The sequence below is a fragment of the Rana temporaria genome, chromosome 8 (assembly GCF_905171775.1).
Source record: "Rana temporaria chromosome 8, aRanTem1.1, whole genome shotgun sequence".
Lineage (NCBI taxonomy): Eukaryota > Metazoa > Chordata > Amphibia > Anura > Ranidae > Rana > Rana temporaria.
In genome coordinates this window covers 4,758,620-4,785,417 of record NC_053496.1, presented here as the reverse complement: position 1 = coordinate 4,785,417, position 26,798 = coordinate 4,758,620, and the positions used below count along the sequence as shown (strand labels likewise).

The window sequence follows — 26,798 nt, the reverse complement described above, 5'->3', positions numbered from 1 at the left end:
TAAGATAAGTTCCCACTGACGCCATTGATCTTTTTAGCAATCTGTAATTCTTCCCAATGACCAGAAGTTTAAGGAGCATTCTTCCCACTGACCATCACACGAATTTATCATGAGTTGTAGATATCATTATTTTTTACTAGGGGTTCCCTGAGACCGGAAAGCTATTTCAAGGGTTCCTTTGTGTTGAAAGGGTTGAGAAAGACTGGTCCACAGGTATGGCATCTACAGTAGTCAACATTTGATAAGTCGGTGGAGCGGAAGGTTTCCCTAGAGATCTGGATGGTTCTACCCAAGGCAGGGTGTGCTCTGAGCTCTGGGGCTAAAGGTGAGGAAAGCCAAGGCAAAGTTATGACTGGGTTGCAGTGGGAAAGAACCTAGTCTACAGGTCGGGCATCTACAGGAGTTAATACGTTGGTGGAGCAAAAGGTTTCCCTATAAATGTGAATGGTACTACCCAAAATAGGGTGTGCTCTGAGCTCCAGGCTAAAATATGAGGAAAGCCAAGGCAAACCTATGGCTAGGCTATTAGCAACTTCCGATTCCATAGATACCCAGCATGTAGCTGCCCTGTTACAGCAGCAATTCGCTATTCTGGCTAATCCTTCTCTCCTATCTATTCCCTCTCTTACCTATGTAGCTGGGTTCTGCACAAAAAACATGCACACCCAGCGATCCAGCGGTGTTCTCTGGGGATCCACTTGTCCACACCAAGTTCGGAGACACTATCTTCTTCGGTTGTCATTGCGGGGTTGTCACTTCCCGGTTTTTGCTTCCGCCCCCTCATGATGCGCATGCACCACAGCGGCTGGCTTTAATAACCAGGAAGAGATAGCCCCCCCCCCCTCCAGTGACTCAGGTCAGAGCTTGTACAGAAGAGTAACCCATGCCCCCCCTGGATGTCATATATGTGTGTATCCCATGAAGCTACATGCAAAGCAGGATGTGTGGGGAGGTGCCCCAGAAAAATATACCGAAATAAGTAATAAAAAATATCTAAATGCTACAGAGGAGATAAAGTGGTTGGGTAGGGTGAAGGTCTACGTTATCCATATATAAACAACTACGTCATAAGAATATATATTTGAAGCATGACTTACATCTTCTTGAGGTGTGGAAGTTTCTTGAAGAGACCAGTGGCTTCTAGAGCGGAGATCTCATTATTATTCAGACGCCTGGATTAGAATACAAAATACTGTCTTACCCAATAGTACATAAGCAGTTAATTTTATTTACATCTGTTTTAATATACTCAGAAGCTCGGGAGACAATTTTTACTTGTTTTCTCAATGGAGTGCAAATAAGATGAAGTTTGGAGACATCACCAATAAAATAACGTTGTGCCTCCTCCTCCCCTTTACACAATGCAGGAAGACAGCACAGCTTCCATACAGCAATAAACTCTGGCTTCTTTATAAGAGTTGAATTCTCTTTGGGTTTCTTTGACATGCGTAGAGGAAATGTGGTCTCACACCCAAGAACCAAGACTGAAGTCTCTGCTTGAGTGGCTGTTCAGGACAACCCATAGGAGTTGAGTTCTCTTTGGGTTTCTTTGACATGTGTAGAGGAAATGTGGTCTCACACCCAAGAACCAAGACTAAAGTCTCTGCTTGAGTGGATGTACAGGACAACCCATAGGAGTTCAGTTCTCTTTGGGTTTCCATGACATGTGTAGAGGAAATGTGGTCTCACACCCAAGAACCAAGACTTAAGTCTCTGCTTGAGTGGATGTACGGGACAACCCATAGGAGTTCAGTTCTCTTTGGGTTTCCATGACATGTGTAGAGGAAATGTGGTCTCACACCCAAGAACCAAGACTGAAGTCTCTGCTTGAGTGGATGTACGGGACAACCCATAGGAGTTGAGTTCTCTTTGGGTTTCTTTAACATGCGTAGAGGAAATGTGGTCACACACCCAAGAACCAAAACTGAAGTCTCTGCTTGAGTGGATGTACAGGACAACCCATAGGAGTTGAGTTCTCTTTGGGTTTCCATGACATGTGTAGAGGAAATGTGGTCTCACACCCAAGAACCAAGACTCAAGTCTCTGCTTGAGTGGATGTACGGGACAACCCATAGGAGTTGAGTTCTCTTTGGGTTTCTTTGACATGGGTAGAGGAAATGTAGTCACACACCCAAGAACCAAGACTAAAGTCTCTGCTTGAGTGGATGTACAGGACAACCCATAGGAGTTCAGTTCTCTTTGGGTTTCCATGACATGTGTAGAGGAAATGTGGTCTCACACCCAAGAACCAAGACTTAAGTCTCTACTTGAGTGGATGTATGATGCAACCCATAGAAGTTGAGTTCTCTTTGGGATTCTTTGAAAAACCTGAAGAAATTTCCGGATTTTCGAATTTTGAATTTAGGAATTTTTGAATTTACCAATTTTCGAAAATTCGTTAAACAGGTTTTCGTTAATTCAGATATTCCTAAATTAACGAATTTGTCAAATTAACAAATTGCACATGTCTAATGGTAAAGTGATTGCAAAATTGTGGAAACACTGGGCTTGATTTATTAAAGGCAAGAGCTTAGTAAATGAAGGGGAGCTCTGTTGACTCCCATTATCCAATCATGTGGAAGCAAAAATTATTTTTTTTACCTTTTCCTTTGCGAGTAATTGGGTATTTCCTCCAAAGTGAAGCTTCCTCTCATTTACTAAGCTCTGGAGCAACCACACTTGCACACTGCATCATTCAATCATGTGCAAGCATGATTGGAGCCAATCCTCCCCATTGGCTCTAATAAGAGACAACACCTCACTGAACAACCACCAATACAATCATCCACAGGGGAGGTGGGACATGTGAGCGGTTCATTATTTGGGGCCTACAGGGCCACCAAGCTGAGATCTATTGATATCTCATTTTCTCCTAGAGCTTCAATTAAATCTTGGCGTTTGTGCCGTCCGGCTGGGGAAATACAGATGTGTGTTAAATCCCGCGGCTTCCCGTCGTGAAATCAGTTCATGTAAATGTGTTTTTTTGAAGAGAAGATGCACTATGGTGGAATGTGAAGGTGGTGCGTGGACCAGGAACCGGCACCCATACGTACAGCTCGGCCGTAGACTGAGGGATGCGGTCAGGGATTTTGGTGAGCTTCAGGTTGGAGCAATCCACCACGTTTGATTCGCATCGGCATTTGGGCGGACATACAACGTCGCTGTTGCACTCGCTGTTCAGCTGGTAGTCCTCCGTTCCTGCGGGAAGAAACAAGCCGGACAAAGAGACAATGTTGCATTAATGCTCGAGTCAGGGTTCAGGATAGGACAATGATCATAAATGGTTGTGTGTCTTCAAGTTTAAAAAAACATTTACAGATTCCAGGAATTTGGCTCCTTTGTAAAAAATGGAGGCACACTATGAGTTGGACAAGGCCGTTGCGGCTGAAACACGGGCCCCTGGGCAAAGTAATGCTCTGGGGCCCCTACAATGAAGACAGTGAAGGTAAACAGACATCAAGTAGGTAGAAGGCAGACTGCCTCCCCGGAGTATCTATCACTCTCAGTGCCATCATGGGGCCCCCAATTTCAGGGCAGCGTGGGCTCAAGGATCAGCTGCTTTGGGGAAAGTGCAGGGGCCTTCCATGCAGCTGGGGCCCCTGGGCAGTGCCCTCTGTTGTATTTTTATCCTTATGGAGTTATAATAAATTCAGACTGATTTAAAGAGCATGTATGGAGTTGCAGATTGTTCTTTATCAATTAAACACTACGAGTTAAGTCTAGCGAGGTGCATAACACCTCCTGGGTTTAGCTATCTGATAGACATTTGCAATTAGTTGTGTTCCAAATAATTTTTTTAACAAATTTGTTAATTTGGAAATATCCGAATTAACGAAAACCCGTTTAACGAATTCTTCTGAATTTTCTTAAATTTGAATATTCTAAAATTCCTAAATCCGTAAAATTAAAAAATTCCTAAATTTGTCAATTTGAATATTCGAACAATCAAATATTCAGAATTTCGTAAATTTGAATATTAAAAAAAATCGTAAATTTCAATATTCGAAATTCAGAAATGCAACATTTTAAAAAATTCGTAAATTCGAATATTTGATCAATATTTGATGAATAATCAAATATTCAAAAGTTTGTAAATTCGTAAGTTTGAATATTTGAAAATTCGTAAACTCACAAATGCGAAAATTTGAAGATATGGAAGTTTAAAAAACCAAAATTAAGAAAGAAAATTCAAAAGAACGAACATAAAAATTCCTGAATTCTCGGAAAAAAAAAACCCTGAAAATTCGAAAATCTGAAATAATAACTAACTATTAAATTGTAGGTATTGGAATTTCCATTGAAATGTGGCTGTTAGTAAACGTAACGAATGCAAATTTATCCGAAATGATGAATTATCTAAATAATGAATGCCGCATTTATTCAACCCTTGTGAAGTATTTCACCAAACTTAAATATCTATTTCAGGGGATGCCAAAAATCTGACTTATATCTTATGCAGACAAGAAAACATAATAATAATAATAATAATAATAATAATAATAAAAAATCTTACCTGGAATAATGTATTGTTCTTTTGCTGGGGGGAAAAAATAATCATCAGAAAGGTTCATGTTAAATCATACATTCATTTTTTTTCTTTATACATATCTTACAACTCAGAAATTGTCAGAGGTACACTATATTACCAAAAGTATTGGGACGCCTGCCTTTACACACACAAATTAACTCTAATGGCCTCCCAGTCTTAGTCCGTAGGGTTCAATATTGAGTTGGCCCCGCCCTTTGCAGCTATAACAGCTTCACCTCTTCTGGGAAGGCCGTCCACAAGGTTTAGGAGGGTGTCTATGGGAATTTTTGACCGTTCTTCCAGAAGAGCATTTGTGAGGTCAGGCACGAGAAGGACTAACTCCCAGTCTCCACTCCAATTCATCCCAAAGGTGTTCTATCCGATTGAGGTCAGGACTCTATGCAGGCCAGTCAAGTTCCTCCACCCCAAACTCGCTCATCCATGTCTTTATGGACCTTGCTTTGTGCGCTGGTCCAAATCATTTGGTGGAGGGGGGGTATTATGGTGTGGGGGTTGTTTTTCAGGGGTTGGGCTTGGCCCCTTAGTTCCAGTTAAGGTGTCGGCATACCAAGACATTCTGGACAATTTCATGCCCCCAACTTTGTGGGAACAGTTTGGGGGACGGCCCCTTCCTGTTCCAGCGCGACTGCCCACCAGTGCATAAAACAAGGTCCATAAAGACATGGATGAGCACGTTTGGAGTGGAGGAACTTGACTGGCCTGCACCTCAACCCAATAGAACACCTTGAGCCAGGCCTTCTAGTCCGACATCAGTGCCTGACCACACAAATGTCCTTCTGGAAGAATGGTCAAACATTCCCATAGACACCCTCCTAAACCTTGAATAGAAATAGGGCTCAAGGGACCCCAAAAACGAAAAAGACCAAAAGCAAAAGCTGGGGGACGGCCTTCCCAGAAGGGGTGAAGCTGTTATGGCTGCAAAGGGCGGGGCCAACTCAATATTGAACCCTACGGACTAAGGAGTAGATTCACAAAGGAGATACGACGGCGTATCTCTGAGTATGGCCGGTCGTATCTATGCGCCTGGTTCATAGAATCAGTTATGCATAGATTTCTATTAGATCCGACCGGCGTAAGTTTCTTACGCCGTCGAATCTTAACTGCATATTTACGCTGGCCGCTAGGGGCGTGTACGCTGATTTACGCCTAGAAATATGTAAATCAGCTAGATACGCGAATTCACGAACGTACGCCCGGCGGACGCAGTACAGATACGCCATTTACGTTAGGCTTTTCCCGGCGTAAAGTTACCCCTGCTATATGGTGGCGTACATGTGGCGTACCAATGTTAAGTATGGCCGTCGTTCCCGCGTAAAATTTAGAATATTTTACGTCGTTTGCGTAAGTCGTCCGTGAATGGGGCTGGACGTCATTTACGTTCACGTCGAAACCAATACGTCCTTGCGGCGTACTTTGGAGCAATGCACACTGGGATATTCCACGGACGGCGCATGCGCCGTTCGTGAAAAACGTCAATCACGTCGGGTCATGGTTAATCTAAATAACACACGCCCACCTCTTCACAATTTGAATTAGGCGGGCTTACGCTGGCCTATTTACGTTACGCCGCCGCAACTTTCTTTTGAGGATACGGCACTTGCCTGTAAAAGTTGCGGAGGCGTAACGTAAATAGGATACATTACGCCCGCACAAAGTTACGCGCATCTACGTTAATCCGGGCCTAAGACTGGGAGGCCATTAAAGTTCATGTGCGTGTAGAGGCCGGCGTCCCAATAATTATGGTAAGACATTGTCCCATAGAAGGGACAATGTCAAGGAAACAGTATTACAAGTATTACTTGAACATTTATTTTTACCTGAGCACCTGAACTTTTTGCTTTTGATTTGCCCGATGCGTTTGTTGGCAAGTCGTCGAGGGCTGGCACACCGCGCCCCGCTGGTCTCTATCGGATTCGTTCTCAGAAAGTCCGCCAACCACTTCAGGTTACAGTCGCAGATGAAAGGGTTCTGAGCTAAATGCCTGAACAATGGACAACATGTTTAGTTTTTGGACAGGATTACACAACAGGGCGATACACCCAACTGTTACCACCCGGGGGGGGGGAGGGGGGGCATTATTATCTACGGAGGTTCTACTCACAAGGTCTGGATGGCGCGCAGAGAAGAGAAGGTTCCTTTGGCTAAACTCTGAATCTTGTTGTCGTAGAGGGACAGCAGAGAGAGGTTCTGCAGGTCCTGGAAGGTGTCCGCCCGGATGCAGTTAATTTTGTTGGCATTAAGAAGTCTGAGAGAGAGAGAAGAGAGAGAAGAGAGAGAAGAGAGAGAGAGAAGAGAGAGAGAGAGAGAGAGAGAGAGAGAGAGAGAGAGAGAGAGAGAGAGAGGGAGAGAGAGAGGGAGAGAGAAGAGAGATAGAAGAGAGAGAGAGAAGAGAAGAGAGAGAAGAGAGAGAGAGAGAATAGAGAGAGGGAGAGAGAGAGGGAGAGAGAGAGAGAATAGAGAGAGGGAGAGAGAGAAGAGAGAGAGGGAGAGAGAGAGAGAGACCAGAGAGAGGGAGAGAGAGAAGAGAGAGAGGGAGAGAGAGAGAGAGACCAGAGAGAGAGAGAGGAGAGAGAGAGAAGAGAAAGAAGAGAGAGAGAGAGAGAAGAGAGAAAGAAGAAAGAGGGGGGGAGAGAGAGAGAGAGAGGAGAGAGAAGAGAGAGAGAGAGAGAGAGAGAGAAGAGAGACCAGAGAGAGAGAGAGAGAGAGAGAGAGAGAGAGAGAAGAGAGAGAGAGAGAGAAGAGAAAGAGAGAGAAGAGAGAGAGAAGAGAGAGAGAGTAAGAGAAGAGAGAGAGAAGAGAGAGAGAGAGAGAGAGAGAGAAGAGAGAGAGAGAAGAGAGACCAGAGAGAGAGAGAGAGAGAGAGAGAGAGGAGAGAGAGAGAGAGAGAGAGAGAGAGAAGAGAAAGAGAGAGAAGAGAGAGAGAAGAGAGAGAGAAGAGAGAGAGAGTAAGAGAAGAGAGAGAGAAGAGAGAGAGAAGAGAGAGAGAGAGAAGAGAAAGAAGAGAGAGAGAGAGAGAGAGAGAGAGAGAAGAGAGAGAGAGAGAGATAAGACGTTGAGCATAAACCACCAGGATGAAGTCTACAAGCAAGGTCATGATGACTACATTGATCTCAACTTAAGTTCAATCAGCTTCTATTAGCCCAATGTTGGTTGGAAGGTAATCAATCAATACTCTGCGTGTTTTACGAGTAACAAATACTTAATGAATCTTCTCTGAAGAGACTTCAATATGTGACATTTCAGCTCCGAGAGCCACTTTGAAGCGTATGCAAGGTCTGGCAGATGTCCTTCAAGAACCCCCCCCCCCTTTTATCATTGTATAACAAAGAGGGGTTTAATTCACTGTAAGCACCCAATTGGCCCCCTTTACCGACTTCCCTCGAACAGAGAAATGGCCTATATACAGTCCACTATCTCACGCCAGTGTACTACAAGAGTAAGGCTTTGACTGGTCAAGGGTCAAATTTCTGTAAGATCCGATGGCGATCCATCCCGTTCGTAAGTAGGAGTCTTTTTTCGAGGTTCTATCGAAATGCGCCTGACGTCGAAAAGTGGCCGCGCATGCGCAGAACGGCGGAGATGTCACGCCGCCTCCTGTTCGTAAGTAGGAGTCGTTCGCAAGTCGGATGTTTGTAACTCGGGGGCTGCCTGTATTGGCAACCCATATGAGTGTGTTCCCATAGGAGTGTGTTTAACCACTTAAGACCCAGACCTTTAGGAAGGTAAATGCCGCCGGCCAGTTTTTGCGATTCGGCACTGCGTCGCTTTAACTGACAATTGCGCGGTCGTGCGACGTGACTCCCAAACAAAATTGGCGTCCTTTTTTTCCCCACAAATAGAGCTTTCTTTTGGTGGTATTTAATCACCTCTGCGGTTTTTATTTTTTGCGCTATAAACAAAAGTAGAGCGACAATTTTGAAAAAAATTAAATATTTTTTACTTTTTGCTATAATAAATATCCCCCAAAAATATATAAAAAAAAAAAAAAATTTCCCTCAGTTTAGGCCGATACGTATTCTTCTACCTATTTTTGGTAAAAAAAATTGCAATAAGCCGTTATCGATTGGTTTGCGTAAAATTTATAGCGTTTACAAAATAGGGGATAGTTTTATTGCATTTTAATTATTTTATTTTTTTTACCAATAATGGCGGCGATCAGCGATTTTTTTCGTGCCTGCGACATTATGGCGGACACTTCGGACAATTTGGACACATTTTTGGGACCATTGTCATTTTCACAGCAAAAAATGCATTAAAAATGCATTGTTTATTGTGAAAATGACAATTGCAGTTTGAGAGTTAACCACAGGGGGCGCTGAAGGGGTTATGTGTGACCTCATCTGTGTTTCTAACTGTAGGGGGTGTGGCTGGACGTGTGACGTCATTGATCGTGTTTCCCTATATCAGGGAACACACGATCGATGACGGCGCCACAGTAAAAAACGGGGAAGGTGTGTTTACACACAGCTCTCCCCGTTCTTCAGCACCGGGGACCGACCGCGGGACTCCAGCGGCGATCTTGTCCGCTGGTTCCCGGGGCCGTGGTCACGGAGCTTCGGACCGGGTAGCGGGCGCGCGCCCGCGAGGACGTACAGGTACGTGCTTGTGCCCAGCCGTGCCATTCTGCCGACGTATATCTCCAGGAGTCGGTCCTTAAGTGGTTAAGATAGGGGTTTGCTTTGAAGATAGGGTTGGCACCTGTTCGGGATTCACCGCAGTCCGGGTTTTGAATCATGTGTCCGGGTTTCAGGCGCACATTGTTCAAACTGGACTGTGGCTTCCAAGTACCCGAGTACCACAACCGCTAAGTGCAAAGCCGTGCGCACAGGCCGTGTGTGCCTAGGCTCACCCTAATCACCAGGGTTGCCATCTGTCCAGAGGGCTAGCTGTAGTTGTCTAAAGCCTAGTACACACCACTAGAGAAAAAAAATTGACGGCTCAGATCGGAGCCGCTTTACTAACAATCCGATGTTAGTACATAGATCTCCCCTGCTGTGCTATTGTGTTCTGACTGAACACTCTGGTCATTATCTTGTTTTTTCCCAAGGCATCCTGAGAGATATAACCACGGGCGTGTGCGACTCCCTGTAGTGGAGGTCAACTTTTGGAGGTGAGCAGGCGTTCCAGCTTGAGGTGATGGTCGCTCAAGTCACTGGGAAGTTATGAAGTGTCGCTGAAAGTTGCACAACGGTAGAATTTTGCTATGCAGTGAAACCTTGGATTGCGAGTAACGTGGTTAACGAGCGTTTCGCAATACGAGCGCTGTATTTTTTTTGTTGTCTCGCAAAACAAGCAGGATTCAAGCACCAGCGGTGTGCAATACCGCGTTTGGCCTGAGGTGGGGGGGCGCCTTCGAGCCTTTCCAAGGTTTTGTGAGTTCAGCCGAGCTGTCCCCTTTCCGAGGCTCTCTGGCGCCCCCCTCACCTCTGGCCACATGCGGTATTGCATCCCGTAGAAGTCAATGCGGAACAAATTATTTTCGTTTCCATTGACTTCTATGGGGAAACTCGCTTTGATATGCGAGTGCTTTGGATTACGAGCGTTCTCCTGGAACGGGTTATCCTCGTAGTCCGAGGTTCCACTGTATTTCGACTTGTTTTTTTTGTATTTGTTTATGATTGAGATACACAGATAAGGGGATGAAGGACAAACATCATAAAAGAAATATAGAGGTCACCAGTATTGACCTCTTCTTCAGGAAATGCCGCCTGTACGTCGCGTTTCATTCCATAGTAAATCACCAACCCCCAGATCCAACATGGAGATCACTCTTCACTTCCCGCATGATTGTTTCTTTTTCTTTTTTTTTTTACTTAAAAGTATTAAAGTCAAAGTAAAACAGACAAATAGCCTTTTCAGAAGGAGTTGAGCCGCGGACGCCCACGTATTTCTCCTCAAGGCCGTCTTCCTCCAACACAATCCTCCACCATCATCCTAACCCCCGCATGCACAGTAGAGGACTATGGGTAGAGATATGGAAAAGTAAGATAGTAATAATAATAATAAACCCTTACTTACAGAAGCTGCAATGCATTGAGGCCACTGAACACCCCTTTGGGAAGGTCTGTGATCTTGTTTCCATATAAAATCCTGTAGAAGAAAACAAGAGTTACAATGTTAATGAAGCTAATGTAAGCGTTTCGGGTGGTTCCGTGTTCGTCCATCATGAGCGCCGGCTGCCATTGGGGACCCCGGTGCCATTGGGGACCCCGGTGCCATTGGGGACCCGGTGCCATTGGGGACCCAGTACTATTGGGGACCCAGTGCCATTGGGGACCCCAGTGCCATTGGGGACACCGGTGCCATTGGGGACCCAGTGCCATTGGGGACCCAGTGCCAGGACCCAGTGCCATTGGGTACCCCGGTGCCATTGTAGGCCAGTGCCATTGGGGACCCGGTGCCCTGGGGACCCGGTGACTTTGGGGACCCAGTGCCATTGGCAGGGCAGCACAGTGGTGTAGTGAGTAGCACTTTCGCCTAGCAGCAAAAGGGTCGCTGGTTCGAATCCCGACCACGACACCATCTGCCTGGAGTTTGCATGCTCTCCCTGTGCCTGCGTGGGTTTCCTCTGGGTACTCCGGTTTCCTCCCACACTCCAAAGACATGCTGGTAGGTAAATTGGATCTTGTTCAAACTGGCCCACTATATATATATGTATATCTGTGTGTATGACTGTGTGTCCCAAGTGTGTCGAGATCCTACGGGGTAAAATGACCGCACCAGCCAAGCAGACACTGGCTGGAAAAGCGCCTAGAGGCGATTCGGTTCGCATGTGTAGCGCTATACAAGTCATTCATTCAGTGCCGTTGGGGACCCCGGTGCTATTGGAGCCCCCCGGTGCCATTGGGGACCCAGTGCCATTTTGAAATGAAATTTTATTCATACAGAACAAAGCTACTAAGGAAGTTCAGATAAAGGAAGATATATGAGGGCTCTTCAAAAAGTTTCCACGCAATCTTTTTTAACTCTATCAAATGTATAAAAGCGAGGAAACGTTTTGAAGACCCCCCTCATATTTTTCAACAGGCATCGGACTTTCTTCCCAGTGTTCCCATTATATACACCACTGGCAACTGTCACGGGTCATCCATATAACTAAGATGGCAGCTGTTATAGATCGAAGGGCTGTGCACAACAAGGTCCAACTCTGCCCCAGATTAATATTTGGCACACAAGGTGGAAAGGACAGGCGTGTAGCTTGACAAAGGAGCGCGCCTGTCCATTCCACTGACAGTGTGCAGGCTCAGAACGGTCGAAACGACGTTGCAACAGGGGACCTCTGATGTGATGGGGAGATCTCTGATGTAATGGGGGGACCTCTGATGTGATGGGGGGACCTCTGATGTCATGGGGGACCTCTGATGTAATGGGGGGGACCTCTGATGTGATGGGGGACCTCTGATGTGATGGGGGGACCTCTGATGTGATGGGAGGACCTCTGATGATCATGATGGGGGGACCTCTGATGTGATGGGGAGATCTCTAATGTCATGGGGGACCTCTGATGGGGGGGGGCCTTTGATGTGTTGAGGGGACCTCTGATGTGATGGGGGATCTCTGATGATCATGATGGGGGGATCTATGATGTGATGGGGGACCTCTGATGTGATGGGGAGATCTCTAATGTGATGGAGAGATATCTAATGTGATGAGGGGACCTCTGATGTGATGGGGGACCTCTGCTGTGATGGGAGGACATCTCTGATGTGATAGGGGGACATCTGATGTGATTGGGGGGACCTCTGATGTAATGGGGGGACCTCTGATGTAATGGGGGGACCTCTGATCTGATGGGGGGACCTCTGGTGTGATGGGGGGACCTCTGATGTGATGGGGGGACCTCTGGTGTGATGGGGGGACCTCTGATGTGATGGGAGGACCTCTGCTGTGATGGGAGTACATCTCTGATGTGATGGGGGGGACATCTGATGTGATGAGGGGACCTCTGATGTGATGAGGGGACCTCTGATGTGATGAGGGGACCTCTGATGTGATGAGGGGACCTCTTATGTAATGAAGAGATCTCTGATGTGATGAGGAGATCTCTGATGTGATGAGGGGACCTCTGATGATCATGATGGGGGGGACCTCTGATGTGATGAGGAGATCTCTGATGTGATGGGGGGACCTCTGATGTGATGGGGAGATCTCTGATGTGATGAGGAGATCTCTGATGTGATGGGGGGACCTCTTATGTAATGAAGAGATCTCTGATGTAATGGGGGGACCTCTGATGTGATGAGGGGACCTCTGATGTGATGAGGGGACCTCTGATGTGATGGAGGACCTCTGATGTGATGGGGGATCTCTGATGTGATGGGGGACCTCTGATGTGATGAGGAGATCTCTGATGTGATGGGGGACCTCTGATGTAATGGGGGGACCTCTGATGTGATGAGGGGACCTCTGATGTGATGGAGGACCTCTGATGTGATGGGGGATCTCTGATGTGATGGGGGACCTCTGATGTGACGGGGGGGGGGGGGGGGGGCGCTGATGTGATGGGGAGACCTCTGATGTGACGGGGGATCTCTGATGTGATGGGGGACCTCTGATGTGATGGGGGATCTCTGATGTGAAGTAAATATATGATGTATAGGGAGAACTTTAATGCGACAGGAGCCTCTGATGCTAAGAGGGGATTCTGATGTGATGGGGGACTCTGTCATGGGGGTACTTTAATGGGATGGGGCCTCTCATGTATAGGGGGGTTCTGATGTGAAGGGTGGCCCCTGACTCCTTGATAGGGATACCTTGTGGTGATGGGGGGCCTCTGGTGTGATAGGGGGACTTCTAATGTGAAGTTAATATCATCAAGGCGGTTGTGCGCAGGTTTCCCATAGATAAGTACCATTTACATTTTTTTTTTGGTTACATTGTAGCCTGGGGTGCCTTGAGATTCTGCACAACGTTTAAAGGGGGCGCTGCAGATGAAAAAAAAAGTTTGGGGAACGCTCAGCCGGGTCTAGAGTCGGAAAGACGCCTAGTGCGAATCTTGTGAGCTAATATGAATATGTATAAGTTACAAATGATGCAATTGATACATCTGTTATTCTCCGAAATGTAGAACATAACAGAGAACTGCTTTCCTATTAGCTTGTCGTTATGCAGAAAGATTTTTTTTTTTGCTAATTTTTTTAATTCATCTGTTATCACAAATTGGAGCTCTGCAGACCGGAGATCCGAATCACAGCGATTCCTATAATCGGGCCGTAATTATTTCTCTGAATAAGGAAAAGGTTAACAAATTATTTAATGGTCATGGGTTCCCCATGCTGGTAAATGATAATTACTTTCAATCTGCGATACCTTCTGAATGGAATATAACAGACACCGAGGGAGAGTCTATTAATACGGGCGTGAGCGTTCCAGGCGCCGGCTATTTTTAGCTTCCCGCTAATTAATGCACCATGTGTGAAGATGTAAATATACGTATTATAGAAATAATTTGCAACTCTGGTGAAGTGGTCATGATGATAATTAATGATCTCTGCTGACCTGAGACGGAGTAGGAGCCCTGCTTCGAAATGTGACGCCTTTCATGAGTATCCAACATGGAAACCATCAATTCTAGATTCACTTTGTCCCTAAAGAGATAGTGCTCGGAGATGGGTAGTGGGCAGAGACAAGAGATGGTGCTCGTTAATAGGTAGGGGGCAGAGACAAGAAATGGTGCTCAGAGGTGGGTAAGGGGAGGAGACAAGAGATGGTGGTGCTCAGAGGTGGGTAAGGGAATGAGACTAGAGATGGTGAGAAGTAGTGAGAAGGGGTGAAGACAAGAGATGGTCCTCAGAGGTGGGTAGGGGGCAAAGACATGGGGTGACTCTGGGGGAAGAAAGAAATGCATGCCCCTCTCTCAAAAAAAAAAACCTATACATATTTTTGAGAGAGGGGCATGTATTTCTTTGTCTTTGCCCCCTACCCACCTCTGAGGACCATCTCCTGTCTTCACCCCTTCTTACTACTTCTCACCATCTCTAGTCTCATTCCCTTACCCACCTCTGAGCACCACCATCTCTAGTCTCCTCCCCTTACCCACCTCTGAGCACCATCTCTTGTCTCTGCCCCCTACCTATCAACTAGCACCATCTCTTGTCTCTGCCCACTACCCATCTCCGAGCACTATCTCTTGTCTCTGCCCCATACTCACCTCCGAGCACTATCTCTTGTCTCCTTCCCTTACCCACCTCTGAGCACCACCATCTCTAGTCTCCTCCCCTTACCCACCTCTGAGCACCATCTCTTGTCTCTGCCCCCTACCTATCAACGAGCACCATCTCTTGTCTCTGCCCACTACCCATCTCCGAGCACCATCTCTTGTCTCCACCCCCTACCTATCTCTGAGCACCATCTCTTGTCTCCACCCCCTACCTATCTCTGAGCACCATCTCTTGTCTCCACCCCCTACCTATCTCTGAGCACCATCTCTTGTCTCCTCCCCCTACCTATCTCTGAGGATCATCTCTTGTCTCCACCCCCTACCTATCTCTGAGCACATCTCTTGTCTCCACCCCCTACCTGTCTCTGAGCACCATCTCTTGTCTCCACCCCCTACCTATCTCTGAGCACCATCTCTTGTCTCCACCCCCTACCTATCTCTGAGCGCCATCTCTTGTCTCCACCCCCTACCTATCTCTGAGCGCCATCTCTTGTCTTCTCCCCCCTACCTATCTCTGAGCACCATCTCTTGTCTCCACCCCCTACCTATCGCTGAGCACCATCTCTTGTCTCCTCCCCCTACCTGTCTCTGAGCACCATCTCTTGTCTCCACCCCCTACCTATCTCTGAGCACCATCTCTTGTCTCCACCCCCTACCTATCTCTGAGCACCATCTCTTGTCTCCTCCCCCTACCCACCTCCGAGGATCATCTCTTGTCTCTGCTCCGTACCTATCTCTGAGCACCATCTCTTGTCTCCACCCCCTACCTATCTCTGAGCACCATCTCGTCTCCTCCCCCTACCTATATATATATATACTGTATACTGTATATATTTACATTTCATCTGTGTATTTGGCGGGAGTCCAGCCTTAACTCTCTCGCTGCAGAGCGCTCTGCGCGCTCCGGCACTGGGAGGCGAGTGCCATAAGCTTGTTCGGGAACAAGACACATTGCAGCGTGTGAAATTAATTGAACGTATCAATTTTTCAATAACGTTAATAATCAGCTTCAGCACAAGTCTTCACTTACGCCGCGGCGGTAATAAAGCAGTCCCATTACCGCCAATCAAGATAAAGGCACTTCCTCAAAACCCATTTCACAGGTTTGTAAATCACGGAGCATTTTCCTGGACTTTTTTTTTTTTTAATTACGTCTTCTCCGCATGACGTTCTAATTAACATGAAAGGGATAAAAAAAGCCGCCGAATCTCATCAATTTCCAGGCCGCAGAGAAAGCGAGCCGCATTAAAATTCACATTTTCCGGTGCAGCCATCCCCGACATCACGGTATTAAAAGGGCCTCTCCTGAGTAAATGGCTTTATGCCGCGCGCCGTATGATAGGCGATATTTATTCTCCCAGTGTAAAGATTCTGCCCGCGTTTTAATACCGCGGCCGTAAATGTAATTCTGAAGTAGAAATTACATTAAAATCTGCATTACATAAGAGAGAGAGAGAGAGGCGACATGAGATCATGCATTCCAGATAGGTCTTAGCCCGGTAATTTAATTTGGTTTGGGTAGCCCCCCCCCCCTCCCCCTGTTTCTAAATTCGACTTACAGAGAATTAAGTGAGCGCAGGCCATGGAACGCGTCGGGAGCAATCTCCGAGATCTGGTTGTTGCTGAGGTCTCTGGAAAACAATAAATGGAGAAAACGAGATGAAATGGATGCAGCAGATTAACTCATGTCATGTACCGTCGCGGCAGCCGGTGACCTTCCAACGAGCTCCCGGGCCAATCCGCGTGCCCCAACGATAAGACATTAGACAGTAAACCCTACAATAAAATTGCCCTATAAAAGCCATACACTGTTAGATTTTTGTTCAAATGGAAATTCTAAAAACTCTGGCCCAGATTCTCAAAGGGTTTACGACGGCGCAACGCCATGTGCGCCGTCGTAAGTCCTAATCTGGGGCGTCGTATCTATGCGCCTGATTCTTAGAATCAGTTACGCATGGATATCCATTAGATCCGACAGGTGTAAGGCTCTTACGCAGTCGGATCTTAAATGCAATTTATTTTTTTTTGCCGCTCCGTCGTTTTCCCAGTCGAGTATGCAAATTAGCAAAATACGCGAATTCCCGAACGTACGCGCGGTCGACACAGTGAAGTTACGACGTTTACGTTAGATTTGTGCCGCGTAAAGTTGCCCCTGCTATATGAGGGGCAACCAATGTTAAGTATGGGCGTCGAAATTTTTAAATTTACGTTGTTTGCGTAAGTCGTCCGCGAATGGGGCTGGACACCATTTACGTTCACATCCTTGCGACGTCATTTGGAGCAATGCACCCTGGGATATTTTCCGGACCGCGCACACGCAGTACGTTCGGCGCGGGAACGCACCTAATTTAAATGCTACACGCCCCCTACCCGCCTAATTTGAATTAGGCGGGCTTGCGCCGGGTGATTTACGCTACGCCGCCGCAACTTTACAGGCAAGTTCTTTGCGAATAAAGCACTTGCCTGTAAAAATTGCGGCGGCGTAACGTAAAGGAGATACGTTACGCCCGCACAGTTTTACGCCCATCTACGAGAATCTGGGCCTTAGCCTACATTGAACCCACACTGGTGCGACTTGCGACACACAAGGTCGCATTACAAATTAAATCACGTTACAGTGGGGGAAAATAATAATTGGCTCCCCTGCAGATTGTGTAAGTTTTGCCCACTTACAAAGAAATTAAGAGTCTATTAATTCTTATCATAGGTGTATTTTATATGATAGGGACAGAATATCAACCAAAAATCCAGAAAAAAACACATAAAATAAAAATGTTATAAATGGAGTTGCAGTTCAGTTCAGTGAGTAAAATAAGTATTTGATCCCCTACCAACCACCAATAATTCTGGCTCCCAAAGACTGGCTACAGTAGGTGCTCATGTGGTACACAGATTATTCCAGGTCTGTCTTAATGAGCGGGCACACCTGGGCACTTTTGGTAAAGCAGCTGGTCCTTGAGCCCACGCTGCTCTGAAATTGGGGGTCAGAGTGCTGGGGGGATATCTGGGGTGTAGAGGGGTCCGGGTGCTGGGGGATATCTATGGTGTAGAGGGGTCAGGGTACTGGGGGGATATCTGGGGTGTAGAGGGGTCAGAGTGCTGGGGGGATATCTGGGGTGTAGAGGGGTCAGAGTGCTGGGGGATATCTGGGGTGTAGAGGGGTCAGAGTGCTGGGGGGATATCTGGGGTGTAGAGGGGTCAGAGTGCTGGGGGATATCTGGGATGTAGAGGGGTCAGAGTGCTGGGGGGATATCTAGGGTGTAGAGGGGTCAGAGTGCTGGGGGGATATCTGGGGTGTAGAGGGGTCAGAGTGCTGGGGGGATATCTGGGGTGTAGAGGGGTCAGAGTGCTGGGGGGATATCTGGGGTGTAGAGGGGTCAGAGTGCTTGGGAGATATCTGGGGTGTAGAGGGGTCAGAGTGCTGGGGGGATATCTGGGGTGTAGAGGGGTCAGAGTGCTGGAGGGATATCTGGGGTGTAGAGGTGGAGTCAGAGTGCTGGGGGAGATATCTAGGGTGTAGAGGGGTCAGAGTGCTGGGGGGATATCTGGGATGTAGAGGGGTCAGAGTGCTGGGGGGATATCTGGGGTATAGAGGGGTCAGAGTGCTGGGGGGATATCTGGGGTGTAGAGGGGTCAGAGTGCTGGGGGAATATCTGGGGTGTAGAGGGGTCAGAGTGCTGGGGGGATATCTGGGGTGTAGAGGGGTCAGGGTGCTGGGGGGATATCTGGGGTGTAAAGGGGTCAGAGTGCTGGGTGGATATCTGGGGTGTAGAGGGGTCAGAGTGCTGGGGGGATATCTGGGGTGTAGAGGGGTCAGAGTGCTGGGGAGATATCTGGGGTGTAGAGGGGTCAGAGTGCTGGGGGATATCTGGGGTGTAGAGGGGTCCGAGTGGGGGGGGGGGGGTATTTAGGGTGTAGAGGGGTCAGAGTACTGGGGGGATATCTGGGGTGTAGAGGGGTCAGAGTGCTGGGGTGTAGAGGGGTCAGAGTGCTGGGAGGATATCTGGGGTGTAGAGGGGTCTGAGTACTGGGGGGATATCTGGGGTGTAGAGGTTCAGAGTGCTGGGGGGATATCTGGGGTGTAGAGGGATCAGAGTGCTGGGGGGATATCTGGGGTGTAGAGAGGTCAGAGTGCTGTGGAGATATCTAGGATGTAGAGGGGTCAGAGTGCTGGGGGGATATCTGGGGTGTAGAGGGGTCAGAGTGCTGGGGTGATATCTGGGGTGTAGAGAGGTCAGAGAGCTGGGGGGATATCTGGGATGTAGAGGGGTCAGAGTGCTGGGGAGATATCTGGGGTGTAGAGGGGTCAGAGTGCTGGGGGGATATCTGGGATGTAGAGGGGTCAGAGTGCTGGGGAGATATCTGGGGTGTAGAGGGGTCAGAGTGCTGGGGGATATCTGGGGTGTAGAGGGGTCAGAGTGCTGGGGGATATCTGGGGTGTAGAGGGGTCAGAGTGCTGGGGGGATATCTGGGATGTAGAGGGGTCAGAGTGCTGGGGAGATATCTGGGGTGTAGAGGGGTCAGAGTGCTGGGGGATATCTGGGGTGTAGAGGGGTCAGAGTGCTGGGGGGATATCTGGGGTGTAGAGGGGTCAGAGTGCTGGGGGGATATCTGGGGTGTAGAGGGGTCCAATAATTACTTTGCCCATGGGCCCAAGATGCTATTAAGACGGCCCCAGATTAGTCCTGTCAATGTATGAACAACTCGTTATGTGTATAAAAGACACCCGTCCACAGATTATTTTTCCTCCAATCACATCGGTCAGAGGACGTTGGGGAGGAGATCGGAGATCGGCACAAGGCTGGAATGGGCTACAAGACCATCAGCAGGAATCTCGGTGAGAAGGAGACAACTGTTGGAGCGATTGGAAGAAATACAAAATAACCTTGATCGTCCTCCTCAGTCTGGAGCTCCATGCAAGATTTCTCCTCATGGGGTGAGGATGGTCATGAGAAAAGTGAGGGATCCGCCCAGATCTACACGGGAGGAGCTTGTGAAGGATCTCATAGAAGTTGGGACCACAGTCACAAAACACACCATTGGGGACACAATACGCCGCCATGGAGTGGAATCCTGCAGCCCCCGCAGGGCCCCCTTCCTTCAGGAAGACACAAGTACAGAACGTCTGAAGTCTCCCCATGATCATCTAAATCAGAGATCTCCAAACCAAGGCCCTCCAGCTGTTTTGCGGACCTACACGTCCCATGAGGCTTTGTAAAACTCTGACATTCACAGACATGATTGGGCATGATGGGAATTGTAGTTCGTAAACAACTGGAGGGCCGTAGTTTAGAGACCCCTGATCTAAATGATTCAGAGAAGGATCAGGGGAAAGTTCTGTGGTCAGATGAGACCAAAACTGAGCTTTTTGGTGTTAACTTGACTCATCGTGTTTTGGAGGAAGAAAAATTATGACTATGACCCTAAGAACTCCGGGCCATATTCTGATACATTTCAGGCGGCGGAACGTATGTACTTTACGTTACGCCGCCGCAAGTTTAAGTGGCAAGTGCCGGATTCCCAAACCACTTACCTGTGAACTTGCGGCGGCATCGCGTAAAGTCCACCCGTGTAAGCCATCCTAATTCAAATGATCCAGGCAGGGGGCGTGGATCATTTAAATTAGGCGCGCTCCCGCGCCGATCGTAATGCGCATGCTCCGTCGGGTAAATTACCCGACTTGCATCGCGCTAAATGACGTCTCACGGACGTCATTTGTTTTGACTGTAACGTAAATGGCGTCCAGCGCCATTCACGGACGACTTACGTAAACGACGTTCAATTTTGAAATTTCGACGCGGGATCGACGGCCATACTTAACATTGAGTACGCCACCTAGGGGGCATCTTTATCTTTACGCCGCGTATCGCTTACGGAAACGACGTTAAAACACTACGGCGGGCAAGCGTACGTTCGAGAATCGGCGTGAGTAGTCATTTGCATATTCTACGCTGACCGCCACCTAGCGGTCAGCGTAAATATTGCAGCCTAAGATACAACGGCGCAGGCTGGTGTATCTTAGGCATGTTTAAGTGTATCTCATTTTGAGAATACACTTAAACATAGGAAAGGGACTTACGTAGGCGTATCTGTTGATACGCCTACGTAACTTGTTTAAGAATATGGCCCTCCATCCCCACAGTCACACGGAGGGGGAAACATGGGGATTTGGGGGGTTTCTCTGCTAAAGGTCCAGGCCGACTTTGCCGCATTGAAGGCCCAATGGGCGGGGCCATGTGTTGTAAGATCTTGGAGGAGAACCTTCTTCCCTCAGACAGAACACTGAAGATGGGTCATGGATGGGTCTTCCAGCATGACAATGACCCAAAACATACCGCCAAGGCAACAAAGGAATGGTTCAAGAAGAAGCACATTAAGGTCATGGAGTGACCTAGCCAGTCTCCAGACCTCAATCCTATAGAAACGTTATTGATGGAGCGGAAAGGTCGAGTTGCCAAGAAACCTTCAGGATTTAGAGAAGATCTGTAGAGAAGAGTGGAGACCAAAATCCCTCCTGAGATGTGTGGAGACCTGATCACCAACTACAAGAAATGTCTGACCTTTGTGCTTCCCAACAAGGGTTTCTCCACCAACTACTAAGGGGATCAAATACTTATTTTACTCACCGAACTATAGACCCTTCATTTCTATGTAAGTGGGCAAACTTACACCATCTGCCGGGGAGACGATCGTTATTTTCCGCCACTATATAGACATGAAGGTATTTTTATAGCGAGACTCAACAACCCGGGAGCCAGCATTACGTCTCTCACCCGCTCAATGTCTTGTTATTTGCCTCTCAATATTACTTTTTTGGCCTAAAAACATGGCGGAGAAGTTTGAAGGACAAGTAGAGGACTGACAGGCTAAGCAATTAACTTCACCCCCCCCCCCCCCCCCCCCCGCGTCCGCCCCCGCCCCGCCGTCCTCTCTGCTTTATGAGAGAGGAGAATATACATCGGCGTGACATTTGAAGAATCTGCAATTAAAGCGGATCTCTGACTCTCCGAGACTTCGGGAAACTTTAGCCGAGACATTTATAATTAGTAAATGAAGGAGCTAATCAGGCGGCATTTACAACTGAATGACCTGCCGCAACGTCACCCACGGGGGTCAGCGGTAGGATGCCGATACAACTACTCCTAGGGTAGTGAGAGATGCAATCAGTTGAAGTAATGACCAGTATAAGAAACAATAAGTAGAGATAATTAGCGAGTAACAATCAGGTTAAGTGGAGTTATATCATGGGTGACAATAAGGATAAGCAGAGTTAACTATGAGAGGGTTAACAATAAGGTTAAGTAGAGTTAACTAGGAGGTAACATCCAGGTTAAAGTAAGTTAACTAGGAGGTACCAACAAGGCTAAGTAGAGTTAACTAAGGGGTAACAATCAGATTAAATTAAGTTAACTAGGGGGTACCAATAAGACTATGTAGAGTTAACTAGTGGATAAAAATAGGGTTAAGTAGAGTTAACTAGTGGATAACAATAAGGTTAAGTAGAGTTAACTAGGAGGTAACATCCAGATTAATGTACGTTAATTAGGAGGTACCAAAAAGGCTAATTAGAGTTAACTAAGGGGTAACAATCAGATTAAATGGAGTTAACTAGGGGGTACCAATAAGACTAAGTAGAGTTAACTAGTGGATAACAATACAGTTAAGTAAAGTTAACTAGGAGGTAACATCCAGATTAAAGTAAGTTAACTAGGAGGTACCAACAAGGCTAAGTAGAGTTAACTAAGGGGTAACAACCAGATTAAATTAAGTTAACTAGGGGGTACCAATAAGACTATGTAGAGTTAACTAGTGGATAAAAATAGGGTTAAGTAGAGTTAACTAGTGGATAGCAATAAGTTTAAGTAGAGTTAACTAGGGGGTTACATCCAGATTAAAGAACGTTAACTAGGAGGTACCAAAAAGGCTAAGTAGAGTTAACTAAGGGGTAACAATCAGATTAAATGGAGATAACTGGGGGATACCAATAAGACTAAGTAGAGTCAACTAGTTAATAACAATAAGGTTAAGTAAAGTTAACTAGGAGGTAACATCCAGATTAAAGTAAGTTAACTAGGAGGTACCAACAAGGCTAAGTAGAGTTAACTAGTGGATAATAATAGGGTTAAGTAGAGTTAACTAGTGGATAACAATAAGTTTAAGTAGAGTTAACTAGGGGGTTACATCCAGATTAAAGAACGTTAACTAGGAGGTACCAAAAAGTAGAGTTAACTAGGGGGTAACAATCAGAATAAATGAAGTTAACTAGGGGGTACCAATAAGACTGAGTAGAGTTAACTAGTGGATAACAATAGGGTTAAGTAGAGTTATCTAGGGATAACAATAAGACTGAGAAGAGTTAACTAGGTGGTAACAAGATTTACCTAGGGAAAACAATAAAGCTAAGTAGAGTTAACCAGGGGATAACAATAGTTTTAAGTAGAGTTAACTAGAAGGTTACATCCAGATTGAAGTAAGTTAACTAGGAGGTACCAAAAAGGCTAAATAGAGTTAACTAGGGGGTAACAATCAGATTAGATTAAGTTAACTAGATGATAACAATAAGATTATTTATCTAGGGAAAACAATAAAGCTAAGTAGAATTAACTAGGGGATAGCAATAAGGTTAAGTAGAATTAACTAGACGGTAACAATAAGATTATTTAACAAGGGGGAACTATGAAGTCAAGTAGAGTTAACTAGGGGACAACAATAAGGTTAAGTAGAGTTAACAAGGAGGTAACATCCAGATTAAAGTAAGTTAACTAGGAGGTACCAACAAGGCTAAGTAGAGTTAACTAGGGGGTAACAATCAGATTAGAATTAGTTAACTAGGGGGTACCAATAAGACTAAGTAGAGTTAACTAGTGGATAACAATAGGTTTAGTAGTGTTAACTGGTGGATAACAATAAGACTGAGTAGAGTTAACTAGGTGGTAACAATACGATTATTTACCTAAGGAAAACAATAAAGCTAAGTTGAATTAACTAGGGGATAGCAATAAGGTTAAGTAGAGTTAATTCAACGGTTACAATAAGATTATTTAACTAGCGGGAACAATAAAGCTAAGTGGAGTTAACTAGGGGACAATAAGGTTGAGCAGTGTTAACTAGCGGTTAACAATAAGGTTAAGTACAGTTAACTGGGTGGTAACATAAAGGTTTAGTAGAGTTAACTAGGGGATAACAATAAGGTTAAGTAGGATTAACTAGTGGGTAACAATAATGCTACATAGAGCTAACTGGGGCACAAAGAAGGGATCCTACAACATTTATTGCATTTCTCTAGTGGTCATTTTCCATCATGGGCACTAGATGGCGCTGAGTATCATAGGCAGTAGGTATGCTCCTGAGTGCCATCTAGTGGCCACATTGTAGTATTTCCATTAACTCGGCTATATCATTATGTACTTACATCCTGCGCAGTTTCTTATATGGAGAGAACGCTCCGGGGGGTACAGACTTGATTCCATTCTGCTCCAAGCGTCTGAAGAGAATAAAGGATATCATGAATATAAATCAGATCCAGGGTATTATTTTCAGTGCTGCAGATTACAAAACAGGCGGCACTCATTTCAAAGCAACTTTTAATAATGCTTAAACCCTGTGTACAGTTTTGAATATTTAACGTCAGCGGCTTATTCTGTGCCGTAACCGGATTTCCGCCGCGCGTGCAGGGCCGCCATCAGGGGGGTACAGGAAGTACACCTGTAAGGGGCCTGGATGGCAACCCCCTTTAAAAAAAAATTATTATTATTTATTTTATTTATATATATATATTTATTATTATTATTATTATTATTATTATTAAAGGGCCCAGAGGACCCCAGGGCCCCGGATGGCAACCCCCCTTTTTTTATAAAAAAAAAAAAATTATATTATTTCAGTTTTTTTTCTTTTTATTCATTTTATATATATATATATATATATATTAAAGAGCTCAGAGGTCCCCAGGGCCCCATGTGGCAAACCCCCTTTGTTTTTTTTATAAATGTTTATTTTTTTATTTTCGTTTATATATTTTTTATTTATTATTTATTAAAGGGCCCAGGGGTCCCCAGGGCCCTGGATGTCACCCCCCCCCCTTTTTGTTTTTTTATAAATGTTTTTTTATATATATATATATATATATATATATATATATATATATATATATATATATATATATATATATATATATATATATATATATATATATATATATATATATTTTTTTTTTTTTTTATTAAAGGGTCCAGAGGTTTATTTTTTTTATTTTTATTAAAGTGCCCACAGGTCCCGGGTGGCAACCCCCCTTTTTTTGTAATTTCTTTTTTTTTTAAATATATATATATTTTTTATTTCTTTTTTTCTTTTTATTAAAGGGCCCAGAGGTCCCCAGGGACCCGGGTGGCTACACCCTTTTTTTTATATATATTTTTCTTCATTTCTTCTTTTTTTGTAAAGCCCCCCCCCGCTTCTCAATTCGCGGCAGTATATATATAATTAAAGGGCCCAGAGGTCCCCAGATTGCAACCCCCCTTTTTAAAAAAAAAATATATATATTTTTTATTATTTTTTTTCTTTTATTATATATATATATTTTTTTATTTCTTCTTTTTTTGTAAAGGCCCCCCCCGGTTCTCAATTTGCTGCAGCCCCCCCACTTCTCAATTTCGGGCGGCAGCCCCCCCCCCCCCCCCCCCGGTTCTCTGCTCCAGGGGGCCCATGCCTGAAGCTGTGTAAGGGGCCCCATAATTCCTGATGGCGGCCCTGCGCGCGCGTATATTCCCGAGCAACAAGAGCGGGCGGGAAAGTCACCTCCTTGATAATAGAGAGGTATGACTCCTAGGTGACTAATCTTCGCTTTCATAGCTAATTTACGATTACCGAGATTGCTTTTACATGAAGAGTTGGGTCACCTTTGAAAGTGCCCTTCTTAAAACCCTCAAAGATGCCCCCCCCCCTCCCCCCCTCGGGAAGTCTCTAATTAATATTTGGCTCGAAGTGTCCCGAGTCGGAGAAGCGCGGAGAAGAGGCGACGTGTCAGCTGCGCCCAATGGAGCAACAATGACCCAACACTCCATCAATGGAGATTTTCCGGAGGAGTCAGCGGGAGCCGTGTAATGATTTGGTGGTATAATAAAGCGTGTGTAATGTTTGTTTCTTCGGCTCGGCTGACTCTTCCGGGCGGTTGGATCGCAGCTGCGTATTAAAGTGAAGTCACCGGAGCCCCCCCCCCCCCCAGGAGAGGACCGGACAGTGGAGGAGATCAGCTGTAACAGAGAGAGAGAGCCCCGGCGGTAATTACAGGAGGAAATGGGGCCCCCGTTCTTCTGTTCGGCTTCCAGGAGCCTCACGGTCACTTAACTTTACAAGAGGTGATGATGAATCGGTGTCTGCCGAGCGCCGGCGCCGCACAGAAGTGCGTGGAAAAGAGGTGGAAAACAACACCTGCTCACATTGCTATTACACTGGGGGGGGGGGGGGGAGCCTCAGACTATGAAGTCACCCGTATTGGAAGGGTCATGATATGACTCAAGAAGCTCCGACTTCTGAAGGTTACTAAGTGGAAGGTGGATTCCACCTTCCGTAAAAATTAATACAGTGAAACATCAGATTACGAGAAAAATCCGTTCCAGGAGAACGCGCGTAATCCAAAGTACTCGCATATCAAAGCGAGTTTCCCCATTGCCCCACATTGCAGCCTCACCGTGCCCCACATTGCATGCCCCACATTGCAGCCTCACTGTGCCCCACATTGCAGCCTCACCATGCCCCACACTGCATGCCCCACATTGCAGCCTCACCGTGCCCCACATTGCATGCCCCACATTGCAGCCTCACCGTGCCCCACATTGCATGCCCCACATTGCAGCCTCACCGTGCCCCACATTGCATGCCCCACATTTCAGTCTCACCATGCCCCACATTGCAGCCTCACCGTGCCCCACATTGTAGCCTCACCGTGCCCCACATTGCATGCCCCACATTGCAGTCTCACCGTGCCCAACATTGCATGCCCCACATTGCAGCCTCACCGTGCCCCACATTGCATGCCCCACATTGCAGCCTCACCGTGCCCCACATTGCATGCCCCACATTGCAGCCTCA

General features: G+C 46.3%; 1 protein-coding gene across 1 annotated transcript in view; it reads right to left on the bottom strand.

The window, feature by feature from the left end:
* Positions 1–26,798, bottom strand: part of SLIT1 (slit guidance ligand 1) — a 354,779-nt gene that overhangs the window by 95,672 nt on the left and 232,309 nt on the right. Inside the window, exons 10-17 of the mRNA XM_040321566.1 lie at positions 24,121–24,192; positions 16,268–16,339; positions 10,568–10,639; positions 6,651–6,794; positions 6,367–6,530; positions 4,514–4,537; positions 3,054–3,198; positions 1,098–1,172 (exon numbers count right to left, since the gene is read on the bottom strand). Coding sequence (XP_040177500.1) covers positions 1,098–1,172; positions 3,054–3,198; positions 4,514–4,537; positions 6,367–6,530; positions 6,651–6,794; positions 10,568–10,639; positions 16,268–16,339; positions 24,121–24,192 — 768 coding nt within the window. The remainder of the gene's footprint in view (positions 1–1,097; positions 1,173–3,053; positions 3,199–4,513; positions 4,538–6,366; positions 6,531–6,650; positions 6,795–10,567; positions 10,640–16,267; positions 16,340–24,120; positions 24,193–26,798) is intronic.